Genomic DNA, 17,745 nt, shown 5'->3' on the forward strand with positions numbered 1-17,745 from the left:
TGCAGGGTCTCTTTTCCATAGTTCTGTTTTACGGTGAATCATCTGTGCTCTGGATATGCATAGCTGCAGGAAAATAAGTGAGAATCAGCTTGGTTTCTGAAATTCCCTCTTATATATTGACTGAAGACCTGTGGTAGTTATTTTATAATGTTTCCCCTTCTCTAGACAAGATATGGACAAAAGTAATGTTGGGTGCTCTCCCTGAATCAGTGATGTAGCTATAAAATGCAGGGTGTTGGTTAATCTGATGGTATGTTAATCCACTTTTAGACTGGTGTCAGTATTGAACCGATTTTATTAGAAGAGTTTCTTGTCTGAAGAAATAAAAACAGAGTGAAGGCAACATAATTTGGAAGATCTCAGTTGTTTACCTCAAACTCATGTGAATCAGTATCAGCTGAGCACCTGACTGGTGGAGATCCTTATTAAAAACATACAGTTTTCATTTGAAAAGAAAAAAGTTGATAGATTATTTCTTAGAATTTCTGGGCAAACTTTCAAAACTGGAAAAAAAAAAATATCCACTTTTTCTAGCTTCAGTGTTGTCTTGATTTCCTATACTAAACCCAGAACTAGACTATTTCTGATGTCAAACTGTTCAGTGAAACTGTGAATAATCCTAGAAATCTGAATGTATTAAGTCACGTGCCTTTATTCCATGTCAGCTCAATCAAGCGTTCCTGAGGATAAATCTACTGCTTTGGCCGTGACTCCTTCTAGATCTCACACTGTTCATGTTGATTTTTAAGTAACAAACATGTGACCTTGTACGAGGAATCAGTGGCCAATGGAAAGGGTAACATCATTTGAAGGGGCTGAAAGGTAGACTTCCCGTGGGACAACTCAGTGACAGAAGGGAAAGACTTCTGTGACTTAGACTATAGTGATGTAACAGTGCTGCTACATGTTTTAGTGAGAGAAGATTAAAAGCATGATACAGCAAAAGTATCAGCATGTGTATCCATGTGTCATTCCTAAGATTTTAAAGATTAGGTGTAACAAACCCAAATATAGTTTCACAGGCAAGGCTAGTGAAGAGCAAGATTGCTCAACACTTACACAAATCACAAATGAACCTTTGCTATCTCCTGCTCTCTGAATAAGAACTTGTCTACTAAAGGAATTAAAGAGAGCATTATGCAAGCTCAATTGATTTGCAAGCTACTCTTGAAAGAATTACAGAAATTACTTGCAAGAGCTTGAGGGCAGCAGGGAGGCAAGTTTGTCTTGAAGAAGAGCTTCATGTCTTGTTTCCATACCTCCTCCAATTCTGCCTTTTTTGTCTTCATAGTTGAGAAAATCACATTATGTTTATTTATTCATTTATGGTTAAGATGAAGATTCCTTCCAAACTCTTTGTTATCTTAATTATACTATAAGAATAATTAAACCACAATAGTGTTGAGGGTGTCTATTCTTTGGGCACTCTACCAGCTAAGTAAGCCCATATGGCTTTTTCATTATTTGGGAAGCTTCCTTATCAGCCTTCTCCAGAAGATGTCAAAAACATAGCTGCAAGTTGTTGCTAAATCCAAGTCAATTAGAGAAAGAAATTAAATGTTAACACTTTTTTTTTCTCCCTCCTCAGTAAAAACCACTGTGTGCTGGCAACATATGTCCTCTCCTAAGGTCAATAACAGCCTGTGAAGATGGGTAATTACTCAGATCTGAGTCTTTCACACCTCCCAGTCAGAGGTGATGATAGTTGTGTGTATCAGCATCCACTTCAGAACTCTTTTAGATTGTATGCTTTTGTAGGAAGAGCGCAGGGACAAAATTACTTTGAAGCAGAATAAGTGTGTGCTATTTATATAAAAGGAAAAGCCAAGGCCCCACAGTTGGTCCAGGTGGTACGAAAGTAGCTGGAGTTTTGTTATAGGATCACCAATCAATGAAGAGACTAAAAGTAAATTTTAGTAGCAGGTCTTAGACCTTCTCTTGGAGTCAAAGATGATAATATGGCTTCATTTCTCCTGCTCTTTATGCAGCCCACTGTCCCACTCACTCTTGTGAGGTGCTAAGCTTCAGCAGGCTAAGTCTCTGCCATCCTCCAGGCTTTACCCTGTGCTGTGAGATACTGAAATGCCTACGTTACCAGGATTCAGTTGTCTGTCATCAGATCACCCACAGTGGCACAGCCCATGTCTCCTATCAGCCTCATCAACACTAAACATGGCAATAGAATGGAGCCCTAGAGAGATTCTGCTTAAAGAGCTTGAGATAGACCCTGTAAAAACTCCTTAGAGGAGTAAATGTCTGTAAGTGCTGTCTTGTGTCTTTCCACCAGAAAAAAAAAAAAGAGAAAGAAACTTGAGTGCTTAGAACTGCAGTAGCTGGTCAACAACCCCTCATAGTCATACATAGCAAAAGTACCCCATAAATCTATTAATATCTTGTTGTTAGATCGTGGTTATCTTTTTTTCCTGACATCCTACTCACATGTTTCATACACACCAGTCAAGTGCTGCTGTATCCTCAGACTTCTAGCGACAAGCTCCTACCTAAATGTGGGTGCACTGTAAACCAAAGCACAGTCCTCTCTCACTGGCAGGGTTTTTAGCTGTGTTTCAGCAGTCTGTTTGGCTCTGCCCTTTTGATTCTGATGCTGCTCTAGTATCCCAGATTCCATCTGGACCTCTGCAGATCCTGTCAGTGTCTTGTTATGCTCTGAAGTGTAACACAGTCCCAACGTGCCTGCTCCAGCCTGATGTTGATGTGGGTGCTCACATACCTAATGCATATTTCTGAGGCACAACACTATGCCTGTACTGAGAGATGCTATGGAAATACTTGCTTTGCCTCTCCATGTTCTCTGAGGCTGTACATTTGTGTTGTTCTCATGATCAAAATCAGCCTCTCTTTCTCTGGCAGCCTTTTTTTTTTTCCTCCCTCAACACCTGAGTCAGGGAGTGTGGCAAAAACATACTTTGCAGTGAACTACCCTGATCTGGCACTTTGTCAGCTCTGCAAAATTCCATGGTCATCTTCATCTGGGAAATGAGATGTGATACGTTATGATTAAGCTCTCATCTTTCTCTGATCACTGTTAAAAACAGATGATGAAGTAAAAACTTCTGTTCCCTGGCTGGCAAATTTTTCCCACTTACTGCAAACCTGCATTTGACATTTACTTTTGTCATCCACTGCTGCTAGGAAGAGGTTTTGGAAAGTCAGAGGAAAAACTATTCTGCAAGTACTGTACCTGTCTGTTTAGACAATAAAGTTACTATGAATTAACTAGTAAAGAGTCCATTCAGGCTGGAATTTTAAACCCCAATTGCTGTGTGAAACAAAAAACCCCTGAGATTTAAAAAAGGAGGCAAAAGAGAAGATGGAATTATTCTAGTGAGGCAAACAGGGAAGGAAATAAGTCCTCTGGTTTTGCCTAGGGAAGACAGGCAGCTTCATAGCTCACATTTCTCAGTCATTTCCATAACTGAAATGAAGTGTCTGAAAGACTTAAGTTCTTGTGACTTGCTTTACAAAACACACTCCTTTTCTAATGCTTATCTTAAAATAGTGTTGGTCTACCAAAAGTGTACTCAATTTCTTCCTGAAGTTAATGCAACCCTTTTAAAGTTATTCATGTTGTCCCTGAGAAATAGTTTTTAAAAAATTGTATAAAATTCAGGACATGAGGTTTCTGTACTGCAGTTTGCAAAAGGGAGAGGTTTGAGGAGTGGTGATGCTGCTGGAAATCTTTCCCCTCCCATGACTGTCTGAATCTTGAAAGAAAAAAAAAAGCCAAACAAACCAACAACAAAACTGTAGACTTTAAATTATAACATAATCATCTTGATCAGAGCAACAAATATAACAAATGTGTATGAGAGTGCAGGACAGAGAAAGGTTTAGGGCAAGGATCAGTGGAAAATCTTTAGAAATGATGTAAGAGAAAGCAAAGGCAGGGATTGGAGTTTGTAGCCTACAGCAGAGACTATAAAAACTCTGAAAGAAATCTGGAGGGATAAGTTAGAGAGAAGAACATAGCAGGACCATTAAGGTTGGAATTGCTTGTATCCAAAGCAAGGTAAGAGAAGTGAGAATAGAGATGGGTTGGGGATATTTTAGGTCTTCTGCTCTGTTTACAGAAGTTTTCTTCCCCTCTGTACTTTCTTTCTTTTAATTTTTTCCAAGGTTTTATTAACAGGCATGCACAAGGTATACACATGCCCATGTCTGATGGGAAAAACACAGCTTCTTTTTCCAGTTTGAGATTAAGATAATAAGATACCTGTCACCTGTTATTTTTGGTACTAAAAGTGAGTGAATAATATTCAGGGGAAACTTATTTCCTTCAGTTAATCAGCCAACATTTAAACATGATGTATCAGTGCATTTTACAACAGTGGCTGGCTACTTTCATACTTTTGCAGTATTTTACAGTTAACTGCTGGCTCATGATTATTGTTATGGATTTTCCCCTATATATGTTATTGTCAGATGCATGTTACTTCTTAAAATAAGCTGAAGAGCTATGATAGAATAATACCCTTGCATTACTAAATACCATATGTGGTAGGCAAATTTGCTGCATGTAATATATTGTAAAACTGAAGATAAATGATTTAGGGAAAGTCTTTAACCTATGGCTCTGTAAGAGAGGTTTGTTACATCCCTTATTTGGGATGTTGATCCAGATTCTGCCATATTCCTGCAATAACAGAATAACCCTGCAAAAACATTCCTACACAAACAGAGTAATTATCATTATCCAGTGATCTGACTACTTCAGCTTCATACCACTGTAAAACAAAGTCAGACTCTGACTCAGTGAATTGCAATAGTCATTGCAATTTCTCCATTCTGAGTTCAAAACTATTTCACTGTTCCTTTTTGCCTCCCGGACTGGAGTTGTACAAGCAAATACATGTGAATAACCTTTGAATTAGATATCCAGAGGCTACAATAAAGTTCAGAATTTACTAATTTTTGAACCATAAGCACACAGTGCCTTTATCTTTCCTTATGTGGCTTTTCAATTTGGAATGACTGTCCTCTCATGGGGAGTGCCAAACTGAAAGCTGAGGAGCTGCAGGGACATTTTATGTCCCTGACCACTGATTCACTTAGAAAGCCTGGGGCAAGTTACTACATTTTTTTTCTGTTTCTGCTCACCTGTATTCAAAATGCAGCTCAAACTACTTTTCTTGTAAAATACCATGAGGAATAACAGGCACTACTCCCTGCCCCTCCCCAAGCAAATCTCTGGTGAAAATGATATAAAAAGTGCAAAATATATCTGGCTGGACCAGCTGTTCTTTGGTATGTATAAATACCTGCTGCACTGATTTCAGCTCATTAGGGCTTTGTTGTCACTCTTCAAATGAATGGCAAGTGTACCTCTCCAAGCTTCTTAAACAACAAATAAAACAATGTGAACCACACAACACTTGTAAGAGCTATTGTGATTGACCTTGACAAAGATTGCAAGTGATATTTCTTCTTAGTAAACCCAGAGAAACAGATTACTCTCTAATTTCCATTTGCAATGCATCTTCCCCATGACTTTTCTTCTTCAATTCTTAATCAGAACATTTGTTTATCCAGTAAATCAGCATCACTGTTTGAGTCTCATTAAGAAATTCCAGTACCTTTCTTGACTCTTAAGAGCTTATCTTGAAGTATATTTTTACTAGACTGTAAATGCTCTATGTTTTCACATTGATATTACCTTTTGTTAATATACTCTTCATATCAGGTAGAAAGAACTTCCACTTATCACTTTAATGCTGTTAGGAAAGGAGATGATTTTTCTAATACAAAAACCCCACTAACGTATTTCTTTACTTGTATTGATAGAAAAGTTTCTTATTTTTACTTTAAAGGCTGAAGATGGCACTCTAACAATGAAAAGTTTTTACCTCTTATGCTAGGGATGAAGCAACAAAGCTAAATATAAAGTTGTCAGAAATATTAGGAAAAGTTGGCACATTGAGTCAGTACATATAAAAGCAGTGTGGGGTTAAGAGTTTGTTGGCAATAAAGACTAGTCTGATAGTTTTGCTTTCCATTATGCATACTAGGAATATTGCAACTCAGTTAATTATTTAGGAAAAGTGCAAGTAAGTTTTCTCATTTAGGGGTATTTTCTTACACTTCCTAGCACTTTTCTTATTTAACAGTCCTTAGGCTTCTAGATGGGTTTTATCACTTTTGTGTCCCCTGCTTCATATTCTCCTGTTTTTATGGTATTGATGTGAGTTTGGGGTTTTTAATTTCTAAAATCTGTTGCTAAAAATAGATTTATCACACAGTGTAATTAGTTTTGCAAGATGTCCAACATATCCTTTCTCCCTTTCTAAGGAAAAGCCTCTTGACTTGATCTTCATGGCCCTTTGGCTTCATGCTGTTTATTCAAATGAAGAGACAAGACCCATGACTGACTGGTCTTCCATGAGAGTTTGTCCCCCTTTGTCAATACTTTCCTGAATTGTACTTGTGTCTGTTAAGCAAAGATACCCCAACAAGACTGTGTTCATTTGTACACTCTGAACTCTGCATGGGAACTAGAGACAGATTTTCAGCCTTTACGCGTATGGGCCCTGTGATTTGTTTGCTACTTCAACAAAGATGTCTTCCATTCACATGGTCACACAGTGCAGAGTGAAGCCCTGCAGGGACTGAGCCACCACTGACATTCTGTGGGTCTGTTTGGTCAGAATAGAGATGATAGGAACAGTTATATATTTTAGCGTGCTCTGACTGCATCTGTGTCTACTAAAAGCACATCTATCTATAGCTAAGTCAGCATTTACAATTGATACTTCAGTCAAATACAAGCAAAGATGACTACCATAGTGATAGGAAAGCATGTGAGGACCAAACACTGGAAACCATTTTCTTCCAGTGAATGCACTCATTGAAGTCAAGACTTTGAAAAGCAATGACTAATCTGAAGTGACTTCTTGAGAAATCCTTGAAGTACTTCATTTTCAGAAGGTGGAGCATCCTTGGCCTTGAAATACAGTCTGATAAAATGTTTCCTTTGGAACACAGAAATACCCAGGCATTGTCTCAAACTCACTACTCATGTGTCTCTTGTGTAAGTCTGTGATTTTTCAATTCTCTCTAGTTACATCAGGTGAAACCTACCTGCATGTCTTTATCTACAGAGCTGGGGGGCTGAAAAGAGAGGGAAAATGTAGAATTTGACAATATCTGTACCTTATAGCTAGTAAAATATATGGCATTGTTTAAAAATCTACACCCACTCCAGGAAGTGCATTAACAACATCAAGTGCCTGACACTGACTGCCTACATGTCATTTTGCCACTAAGTTCCATGCTTCAATGTCTTGTTTCAAAACCTTTTTAGAAAGCAGTATATAAGAAGTGCTCCATATCTCATCTATGGGATGAGAACAAAAACATCCCTGTAACCTATTTATGGACTCTGCTTTGTTGTGGGGTTTTTTTTTCCTGAGGGTGGCATTTGTTTTGATTTTTCTACCTTTTCTTTGACATTTACATGACTAGAAAATTACACTTGAGATATACACAGTCCCTTTAGGAGTTTCAGAAATCACCAGGACCGATGGTATAGGCATATTCGTGGCTTTGTGGTAATGAATTAGGCTCAGAGGATTCATCCTACAGCTTTTCATAGTAAATTTGTTTCAGCAGAAGCAGATTTATTCTCAGAGCTTATACAGCCATTTGTAAGTTGTTCTTTTGATAAGATACTCATCCATGATAATTTTTTTGGCCAAGATGTCCAATCCAAGGCTAATGAGGCCAATGTTAGAACTCAGTGGTACATTTGACTAAGGTAGGGACAGTTAATATTCTATGTTGTGGCACTGGAGCAGCAAAAAAAAATACTTTAGTAACTGGCTTGCAGACACAGCTGTGATTTCTCCCAGCTAGGTGGAATCTGCATGGTGTGAGAGATGCTGACAGCTAACAGATGAAGCAGGCTCACTAGTACCATTCCAGTGCTCATATAACAGGAGGACTGGAGGCCTAATGGGTACTGCCAGGAGCTTTCCAGTCACGTCTTGGCTCTACCTCAGGCCAGATTGGAAACATACAGTACAAAGCCCAAAGGGTTTCTGGGCTCAGACACAGTGTGCTCCTTGCAAGAGCAAGGTCCTCACTTAAAGGTGAGCTCAGGCATGTCCCGTGTCGATGTGGCAACAAGCAGAGCATAGTGGCAGCTGAGGCAAAGGATTGCCATTCAAGGCATGATGTCTTGGCTTCAATTCTCCTTCTAACAGGCCAGCAAGAAAAATAAAGCTCTTGTGACTTACACTTGCAGAGTAATCTCCACAGTAATGTGAAATATGATAGTTCAAATGGGGAAGAACAATGACAGCTGTTACCATTTTTGACAGGCAATGGGTTTGGAGCTTGGTGATGAATTGTGTGCTGTCTGGGGTTTGTTCAGCCCACTTATCTTTAGGATGTCATTTTGTTTCTTGGTGACTTTTGTTCTTTAAAAGAAAAACATCTTTTAAGTCCATTGGTTTAATGTTGGAGACTTAACAGTCTCTGTTTGGTGAAGAATTTTGCTTTTTTGTGATCTTTTCTTGGAAAATGGTTCTGCACAGATTACTAAGAAAAAGTTTTGTGTGTTTATCCTGCTTTGATAAGGTAGAATAATGTTCCCTCTTTTATCTTTGAATTTATTTTAATTGGACCTGCAACAAAGATACCTACTTATATGAGGAATTTTATTTTTGACACATTTCAAGCTAGAATACCACTAAAAACACATAAATATGTCTGAATTTCAGACTTGCAATTGCATTTAGTGAAGGTTAAACCATATTTTATGTCAGATAACATGAGACTAGACTGAGATACTAGAGATAGGGAATTATACCCCAATCCCATGACCTATCTCTGGGAAACTTGAAGTGTTTTACAGGAGGAGGATGGAAATTCAATATGAGTGCTAAGGACACATCCTGAAAAGGTGTATGTGGTTGTCAGAGCTTACTCTCCTTCAGTAACAATTACTATCAAGCCTCGCTTTAAGTCTCTGTGTGTGGGAATGGGTCAAGGTAAAATGTGGATGGAGTGAAGAGATAACCAGTGTGTGGCTGCGTAAGTCCCTTTTGGCAGGAGGGTTCTGCTTAACCAGTTGCAACAGATGAGCTCGAGGAGAAAAAGCAACAACTGCTTTTGACAACTGAGATCCCTTGAGATGGCTGAAGGTAGAAAGCTAAGTCCCAGACAGGCCAGAAGACAGTATGATTTTAACTATGTTTGCATAGTCCTCATTGCACTCTTAGTTTTGCAAATGCTTTTCTAGAGCTAAACTGCTCCACTAGAACAACCTTGTTTCTTTCTCCTACCGTGGTCCCATTGGCATGTCAAAATCAACACAACAGGATCCTGCTGGACTAAAGTTTTGCTGCCTTTTAAACCAGCGATATTGCTTCTTAGCTACCTTTTTCTATGGGAATTAGAGCCAAGCGTTAAGTCCTTACAGTTTCCTCTGCTTTTAATTTCACTGGCATAGAGTTCTGAGCAGTTAATCAAATGTCTTTTGTGTTGCAGGTGCTTTAATGTTTATTTTTATTAGTGTACCAGTTGCTATTTTTAACTCTTTGGTCTTTGGGTTGAATGAATACTAGCACAGACCTTAAACCATAATAAACATGTGTTTTTAACCTTGTCATTTATTTTTATATCTCTACCCAAATTATCAGGATGTGGTTTAATGGGAAGGTAGTAGACTACTACTTCAAATTTCAAAGCACACTCACATCCAAAAATATACATTGTAGAGGGTTAGAACTTTCAAAACACCCAGACAGACCCTTGTCTGACTTGAATGGCTGATACCATTGGACCAGGAGACAGTGGTACCACCTGGCTTATTGCTTTGAGTTTTTCCTTTGATTCCAGTAAATTAGGTCTGCTTCACCTCTGCAGGATAATCAGCAGCTTTCGTCCTCACTACTGATTCCTCATGGACATTGTGAAATATATCTGTATCTATCTATATATATATAATCATAGAATGGTAGGGTTTGAAGGGACCTTTAGAGATCATCCAGTGCAACCGCCCTGCAGAAGCAGGTTCACCTAGATCAGGTTGCATAAGAACGTGTCCAGGTGGGATATATATATGTATAATGGAGGGATATATATAGATATAAATAAAATGGAGTAAACACATAACAGAAGCACATATAAAATATATTGAAAAAGCCAAGCAAGAAACAGTTTCAACACACATCACTACAAATGTTACATCTTTACTTTTAAAAACCAGACTCCAAACACTTTTGTTGCTCTTTTCCTTTGTAGTGTGGGGGGAAAAGTACAAAGCCAAATCTTTTCTACCACATGTTTTCTGCCTGATCTAATGGGAAACTTGCTATGCAGAAGATAAGACAACTATCATACATCACAGAAATGCATTTATACATCATTTCTATTTCTGCTTCTGCCAAACAGAGAGTCAGCAAAGAATGGTAGAATTAGACTTGAATTATACTCTGTGGCAGGACCAGGAGACAGAGTGATCAGCAGATACCTTTGGCACTAGAGGCACCAGCCTAATTCTTGTTGACATCAGCTGAAATATTCTCACCTGTGTGACTTGAAGACACTTCAGGTTTCAGGGGTTTAAACAAGGTCACCTCATCCTATGGCCAAATATAATACTGCAGCAATCAGATTCCTGATCCTGAACCTCCCAATACTTGACACTTCCTGCATTATTTAAAGGCTCTGTAGGCTGTCTGCAGTTCGGCAGCTGTGACTTAGGGTCAGAACCCCATCAGTTGAGCAACATATACTCACATAAGCTTTTCCCAGGTGTGGGAGCTGGATAACTTTATTTCAGGATCCCAAGAAGATCCTGGAATTTGTGGCTACTCATGTCGAGGACTGGTGAAATACAGCCTTGTTTTCAAAATGCTGCTGGAGAGGTATGTGATTTCTGTAACAGTTTTAAGTACCTATCCAGCATGTGGGGAGACCAAGGTCAACTTGGATGGCTATGATCCAAAGTTTCCGTACTCACAAGTGAGTGTTTAGTTCATCTGCTTTGAACTCAAGTTTGCATTTGTTACTGCTGCCACTGCAAAGACTGGAACATTGTGCAGAAAGGAATTAAAAGATTTGCAGGGCTGTAAAGGAGTAAATAGGAGGGAGCTGATTCTGCACCCAGAAGTACAGAGCATTCAGCTGACACTATCTGGTCTCTGGATTTTATGGCAGTGACTCTGTAAGCCAAAGCATATTAACAGCCATGGGAACAGAATCTCCTTTTGTTTTGACTTATTTAAGACCTTTGGAGCAAGGTTCCTCTGGGAATGCAGCTGTGAAGTGCTTAACAGATTGTTCTCCTTTGCAGATGCTGCAGTTCCAGATTGTGGTGGTGCATTTGGTCCTTGTGATTACTCTTCTGCAGTGGCACTCCAGCTCGGTGCTCCTTGCAGAGGCAGCTCTGGAGGTAGGTAGATGGTGCTGCTGGCTGTCACATAACCCTGCCCTTCTTGGGTTGTTCTTGGCCACAGAGTGTGGAAGACACCATGGTATTCAAACCATGAGTGATGCAGATTGCGTGGCTTTGGGAGGACAGACAGAATGGAGCCTCACCCAGATTCATGCAACCTCTCCTGAAACACCATAGAAGATTTTCTGTTCATTAAAACTTTGGCCAGTGACTTTGGATAGAAAACTCCCTGAAGAGGAGAAAGAGGTGATAGCAAGAGGGAAAAGCAAACTGATGGGAAGATTTCCTTCTTGTAAAGACAAATAGTGGCATGAGAAGTCTGCAGCTTTCAGAAGCCATAAGGAGACCCCTGAGAGAAAACCACCTGCACAGAGGAGACAGAATAGACCAGGAGAGAGAAGGCACTAAGTAACTTGCCTAAGCTTGTGAAGGAAAGCAGCAGATGAAATAGGAGAATTGTCTCATGTTTCATCTAGGGCAATATGCAGGAGTTGCTGTTGAAAATAGTTCTACTGCATTCTCTTTTTTTTATGTTATCTTGACATAAACCAGAAGAAAGTTATTTATGTGACCGTTTCATGCCATAAAAAATCAACTATCTAAAAGTTTAATCAAAGTAGCGTTGTTTGGCTGGAGGGTCTCTCTGGAGGTTTCTAAGGTCAGCTTAGAAGTCAGATTCATACTAAAGAATACTGATGAAGCCTTCTATCTTGCTCCCTGTCTTCAAGTGAGCATGCCTCAGTCATACAAAATGATATTTGTTATAGAAAATAGGACTTGGGGAAACCACTCTCAGCATCAGTGCTGTGTCAGCTGCTGGTCTCATGCCACAGAAGTCTAGTATCCTGTCTCTAACAAGGATAGATTTTTGTGAAAATAAGAACAGAACACCTTTAGACTTCATGATCTAGAGACTTACATTGAACCAGGGCATGTTTTCACTGCTGATGGGCCTGAATTTGTCTTTGAAACAATTTAAAATCGTGGTATCTGTGATGTCTTTTGCAATGCATTCCACTTCACCTGTGTGCTGTGCTTATAAATAGCTCCTTATATTTCTTTCAAATCCATCATCTGGTGGCTTCACTGGGTCGACTGAGGAACTCTTTTTATTGAGGAAAAAAATGCAAATCTTTATTCATCACTTTTCTGTTCATAAGTTTATAAACCTTCCATTTCCTTATCTGTACCCCACACTTATCCCTATGTATCTGTGAACTTGTATTTTGTTCAATGGTACACCCTAAGAAAACAGTCTAATTCTGATTATCATTTTAGCTGTCTCTTCCTACAATCCTATGATATCCTTTTTAAGACAAAGTAAATGAGACACAAAGTACTCAACAGTAGAGGCTATTTTTGACCTTCTAGTTTCAGAGGGGAGAATCCAGTTGTTTTTGAAGACATAATTTGTTTTGTAAACCTCTGAAAATTTTATAACCTTGAAAGGACACGAAAAGGATTGCTTAGTGCACTTGAGGCTCATAAAAAGTAAAGTCAGAGGATAATATGAGATCCTTTATAAAAGTATTGAGTGCTACATAGTTTGTGTGATCATTATGGTCAGGTGCTCGTCCTTACATAAAGATCACAGTTTTATACACTCCATCACTGGTTATGCCTCACATCAATAGTGGGAAAGTTTACCACCACAACTATGGGGTGGACTACAGGAGAGACAAGCATATTACATCATCCATGTAATCACTTCCTGTACACGTGTACTAAACCCTCTGTGTATTCATAAGGATAGCAATGTGCTTCTAAAGATAGATGAAAACCTGCTTCAGGCATAATAGAAAATTTTTGGTTAGAAATTTTTATCTAGTTCTGTGAAGATCAAATGGAGAAAGAAGGCAAACAGTTCATCTGAGGAGAGAATGTTTTGAGCCTGACACCTGCTTTCATAGACTAGCAACTGCCCTATATTTTTCTACCATTGCAAAGCAACTATTTTCCTTGGATTTGTTTTATTTGTCTCTCAATAGACCCAGATATCCTGGATAGAAAAGCAGAGTTTGACTTTGAAAAGGCATTAAGCCTAATGTCATAACTGATGTTTGAAGTGCTGTGTAGATTCAACATGCTATTCTTCTCCCTACAAAGTGTTACTGCATTAGTTCTTTGAATGTCAGTGTTGAGCAAGTTTATCTTGGGATAATTTTTGCATAACAATTAATTTCATAGAATGGTAGGGTTGGAAGGTACCTTTAGACATCATCCAGTTCAAGCCCCCTGCAGAAGCAGGTCCACCTAGATATGGTCACACAGGAACTTGTCCAGGCGGGTCTTGAAAACCTCCAAGGAAGGAGACTCCACACCCTCCCTGGGACTCCATAACCTCCCTGTCAGGATGAGTATTGGAGTCTAGTAATGACAATTGTATTTTTAAAAAGGATTACATTTCTCAGCTTGTGTTATAAGTGATACTATTCACACTGCTGAGATAGGAATAGTGGGCTGGTCTACAAAAACAGACTTTATGAAGTAATAAATGTCAATAATTCTTGCAATAATAATGACAGTGAGTTCCATTTTATTAAAAAACCAAAACCACAACCTTTTCTGGCAAGCTCTTGTGGGTGGAAAATGGCCACATTTCACAGAAGGAACTCTGTTTTAAAACATTGTCCCAGGTTTAGTATCCTAGTGATTATGTATTTCTAGAACTGCTGCTGTGACATTGGTTTAAATGATTTTTCTGGAACTTGTGCAGCAAGTAAACACCCCTACTTTCTTTTGCAGCCTTTGGAGTCTTCTGCTGCTCTGGGTATGGGAGCACATCCCATTGCCAGTGAAGAGAAGTCAGTAACCAATCTGGCAGCCAAACTATTCCTTGTTGATGAGCTGGTATCTCTGGAGAATGAGGTGACTGAGACCAAGAAGAAAAGAAGTTTCCCAGGATTTGGCTCTCCAATTGACAGAATTTCTTCAACCTCTGTGGATGATAAAGGCAAACAGAGGTAAATACATAGATGTTCTTACTGATGATAAAGTTGGAAGAAGGCTGTTGGTAGGTGTCCTGGATACAGATGGGTTAGCCTTAGGCACCAGCAGGTTTACTTGTCAGTTGAGATGCTTCTCATCAAGGTACTAGAATCTCTTTAGAAACCATTCTGGTTACATGGTGTGGAATCCTTCAGCTCTCATGAATAATACATGTGCTACTCCATTTATTCCTACAGTGTCACACAGCTGTCAAAGAACACTCAAGCACTTGTATTTTCTTTAGCACACTTCTTTCCACTGATGTGTACTAACATTCAGTTTAAAACTGCCTTTTTGATAATGAGATTATTTAAAGCAAAAATATGCCTGAGGTCCAAAAGCAGAGGGACAGGGCTAGGTGTTCCCAAGGCTGGGGTGAAAAGAGGGTATGGTGGTGTATATGTCTTGAATAACACAATGAAGACTCCATCATGAAAATGGACAGGGAGTAGAATGATCTTCAAGACCTCAATCAACATGGTAAATCAGAGTTTAATCAATGCAGCGGTACCTTCACAGGACACACTGGAAGAACAACATGTTTATAACAGGGCTAAGCAATGATGCTTGATACAGCTGGGAAGAGCCACTGAGATTGGGGCAAAGCTCAAGAGACTGTTCTTTACATCTGAAAGAGCTTAACTGTCTTGTTCCCTTCTTCTGGTAATTGTCTTCTTTTGGATGGAATCCTCAGTGCCACAAAGTATTTAATAACATGCTTAAAGCTTAATCTGGAAGTGGAAAGTATTCACTAGAGCCAGTCAGCATTACAAGTAAATTTGTCAAACAGAGTTTTGCAACATTTTCTTGTTGTTTTTCCATTTGTCCACCCAGTCTGCTACCAGGACTCTGTCTGCAGCCAAAAGTGAGAAAATACAAAATTCTTAAAACCTTGAGAAGAACTATTCTATTCTGTATATCTCTTGAAGAGATCAAAATCAACTCATTCTTTGTTTGCTTTTTAGCATGCTTTCCCATTCCAGGGGGAGAAATACAAGGTCACTTTTGAAGCTGCAGTTTGGTTTTTGTGAAAGTACATGGTATTCTCTGTGTTGCATGCTTTTTGGGTGGAAATCTTGTTTCATTTTACGTGCAGTACAAGGGAAAAAAACCCAAAAAGGGAAATTGTGGTGAAAATGGTCCAAGTTTTCTAACAGCTTGTCTCTGGATGAGCTCATACAAATGAGTGACACACAACATTCCCTTTTTCTCAGCAGCATCAGTACAGTTTGCAGTTTTGTGCTGAGATTATCACTTTCAAGGGGCTGATTAGCTTTTAAATTTGGGATTGACTCATTTGTTAGAACCATCTGATTATTGCACTGATAGATACTACCATCAGCATGGACCACAGATCAGATGAGTGCTGCAGAACAGTAGTAAGGCTGCACTTTTAGATTGAAATAAGCAGAAGCTGCTGCACTTAGAGGAGTAAAACAGGAATAAATTCAGGAATAATATATTCCTGAATAAAACTTCTTTCAGACTTTCTTGATGCCCTCATTTATCAAATCATCAGGAAATGTACCATATGAAGGGAAAAAAAACACAAAATGAAAAAAAAATCTCAATTTCGGTCTCATCAGTTTTGAGAACAGTGCACTGCAGGAGTTCCCATAGGAAAATTCTGCTAAGGCTCCTCTGACTTGTCCCCTCTGTTACTGTGCAATACTTTCTACCTCCTTGTTCATCTTAGCCCCAGTTGGCCCTGGGGATTTCAAAGATTCAGGCTAATGGGTCACCTGAAGTACCTGATAATATGCATGAAACAATTCCCCTTTATATATTCAGTGCAACTCCTTTCTTTTTATGAATAGCAGTTAACCTGTGAAGTTAATTGTTTGCTGCCAAATAAAACCAAGGATAGTGGATCAGCATCAGTCAATCTGTAAAACATGTACAAGTCCTGCCTATTCTTTTGTAAGTGAAGCATCTCATTTTCAGACACTCACATCTTTACTCCTGCACAGCTGTCTGTCTGAGAAATAAGTTGCTAGTTAGATGAATGGAGGAATCAAAGATGTAGAAACAGTTTTGATTATTCCTTATTTCCTCAGTTCTTTCCCTGCTTCTTTGCTTTTTCTTTTTTCCTCCATGCAGGAAAGTGGTTGAGCTGCCTAAGAGACGGTTTGGAGTTCCTCTTGACCGGATTGGAGTGAGCCGTCTTGGCACCACCAAGGGTTAGCAGTTCCTGCAAGTAAGACAGTGTTCTGGGTGTCAGTAGACCTGGAGAACCCCTGTTGTCAGTCACATGGAGGTACTCATGTCATGTCAGCAGAAGTGGGGAATGAAAACTTCTTAAAACATGAATTGTGTCTGTCCATTTAGCTTGAAAGCCCTAAATTACAACTTAGCACCCCCCTGCAAAACCCCAAGTATTCCTAACATTTTCATCTCCTGTAGGCAACCTTATAGTATGTTTGCCCATGTCTTGCACTTCTGACAAGGGAAAATGTAATGTTTACTGCTTTTCTGCCTACAGGTGCTTCTGTTCTGAATGATTGATGCTGTACTGGAAGCATTACAGAAATATGGAAGATACATCACAGCATGTCTTGTCATTGACTAATGGTACAACACTCATGGAACTGACCTCCTGCAAAATCTGTTTCACATTGCATTTAATGAACGTTGCATTTACAAACAATAACAAATTCAATTCATCAGGTCAGAAAGGTCTCAGTGCACGGTGTCACTGATAGGAGGGAACAGAAAACATGTATATAGTTTAATTGCATGGCATTTATTTCTTAAACTTACAGAAGTTCATTATCTTAGCAAGGACTGTTAGATTTTTTTGGATCAAAAATAAAACTTCGAGAGATGCCAACAGCAGTCCATGGAAAGCAGAAAAGCAGACAGTTTGCTTTGCACGTTTCTTTTAAGAGGATGTATTTTTGGAAGATTTAGTAATTATGGGACAAACCTAGAATTTATTTGATCTGCTGTTCAAGAGGTGTCTACTGACTTCACCAGGACTTGGTCTCAGTAAGAACTGCCACAACACCTTGGTATATATCCTGATGTTTTAAGTAGATTTTGTCTTATCTCTACACCATATTTAGACATGTTTTCATTGTATGGCAGATCCTGAAATGTGGTGACACTTTTAGTTTCCTCCTCTAAGCTGATGAGTACATTTCACTCCTCCCTGTGCACAGCACAGGATAGCATCCAAATATGAAGTCATCTACTTCCTAGGCCATCTGCATCGTGTGCCTTATTTTAGTCTCTTGATGATTATGCCTTGTGTATGCAGACATCCAGCTCTGAAAGTTCAAGTATTTCTCACTCTGGTAAAATGTAAACATGTCCTCTCCATTTCAGAGTATAACAGG

The 17,745-nt window shown here is 39.1% G+C and overlaps 1 protein-coding gene across 1 annotated transcript; it reads left to right on the forward strand.

Annotated features, from left to right (window-relative positions):
* The first annotated feature begins 3,987 nt into the window (after positions 1–3,987).
* Positions 3,988–16,912, forward strand: OSTN (osteocrin). Its single transcript, XM_062006187.1, has 5 exons — positions 3,988–4,030; positions 11,318–11,416; positions 14,165–14,382; positions 16,508–16,587; positions 16,890–16,912. Exons 2-5 carry the CDS (start codon positions 11,318–11,320, stop codon positions 16,910–16,912), a joined length of 420 nt encoding a protein of 139 aa, XP_061862171.1. The 5' UTR covers positions 3,988–4,030.
* The last annotated feature ends 833 nt before the right edge of the window (positions 16,913–17,745 follow it).

Source organism: Colius striatus, chromosome 12 (assembly GCF_028858725.1).
Source record: "Colius striatus isolate bColStr4 chromosome 12, bColStr4.1.hap1, whole genome shotgun sequence".
NCBI lineage: Eukaryota > Metazoa > Chordata > Aves > Coliiformes > Coliidae > Colius > Colius striatus.

Bases quoted from the DNA above. Each gene is read 5' to 3' on its own strand.
- OSTN (XM_062006187.1), top strand. From the start codon at position 11,318: ATGCTGCAGTTCCAGATTGTGGTGGTGCATTTGGTCCTTGTGATTACT. The intron at 11,417-14,164 runs GTAGGTAGATGG...TTTCTTTTGCAG, and splicing joins TTGCAGAGGCAGCTCTGGAG to CCTTTGGAGTCTTCTGCTGC. The intron at 16,588-16,889 runs GTTAGCAGTTCC...TTCTGCCTACAG, and splicing joins CCGTCTTGGCACCACCAAGG to GTGCTTCTGTTCTGAATGAT.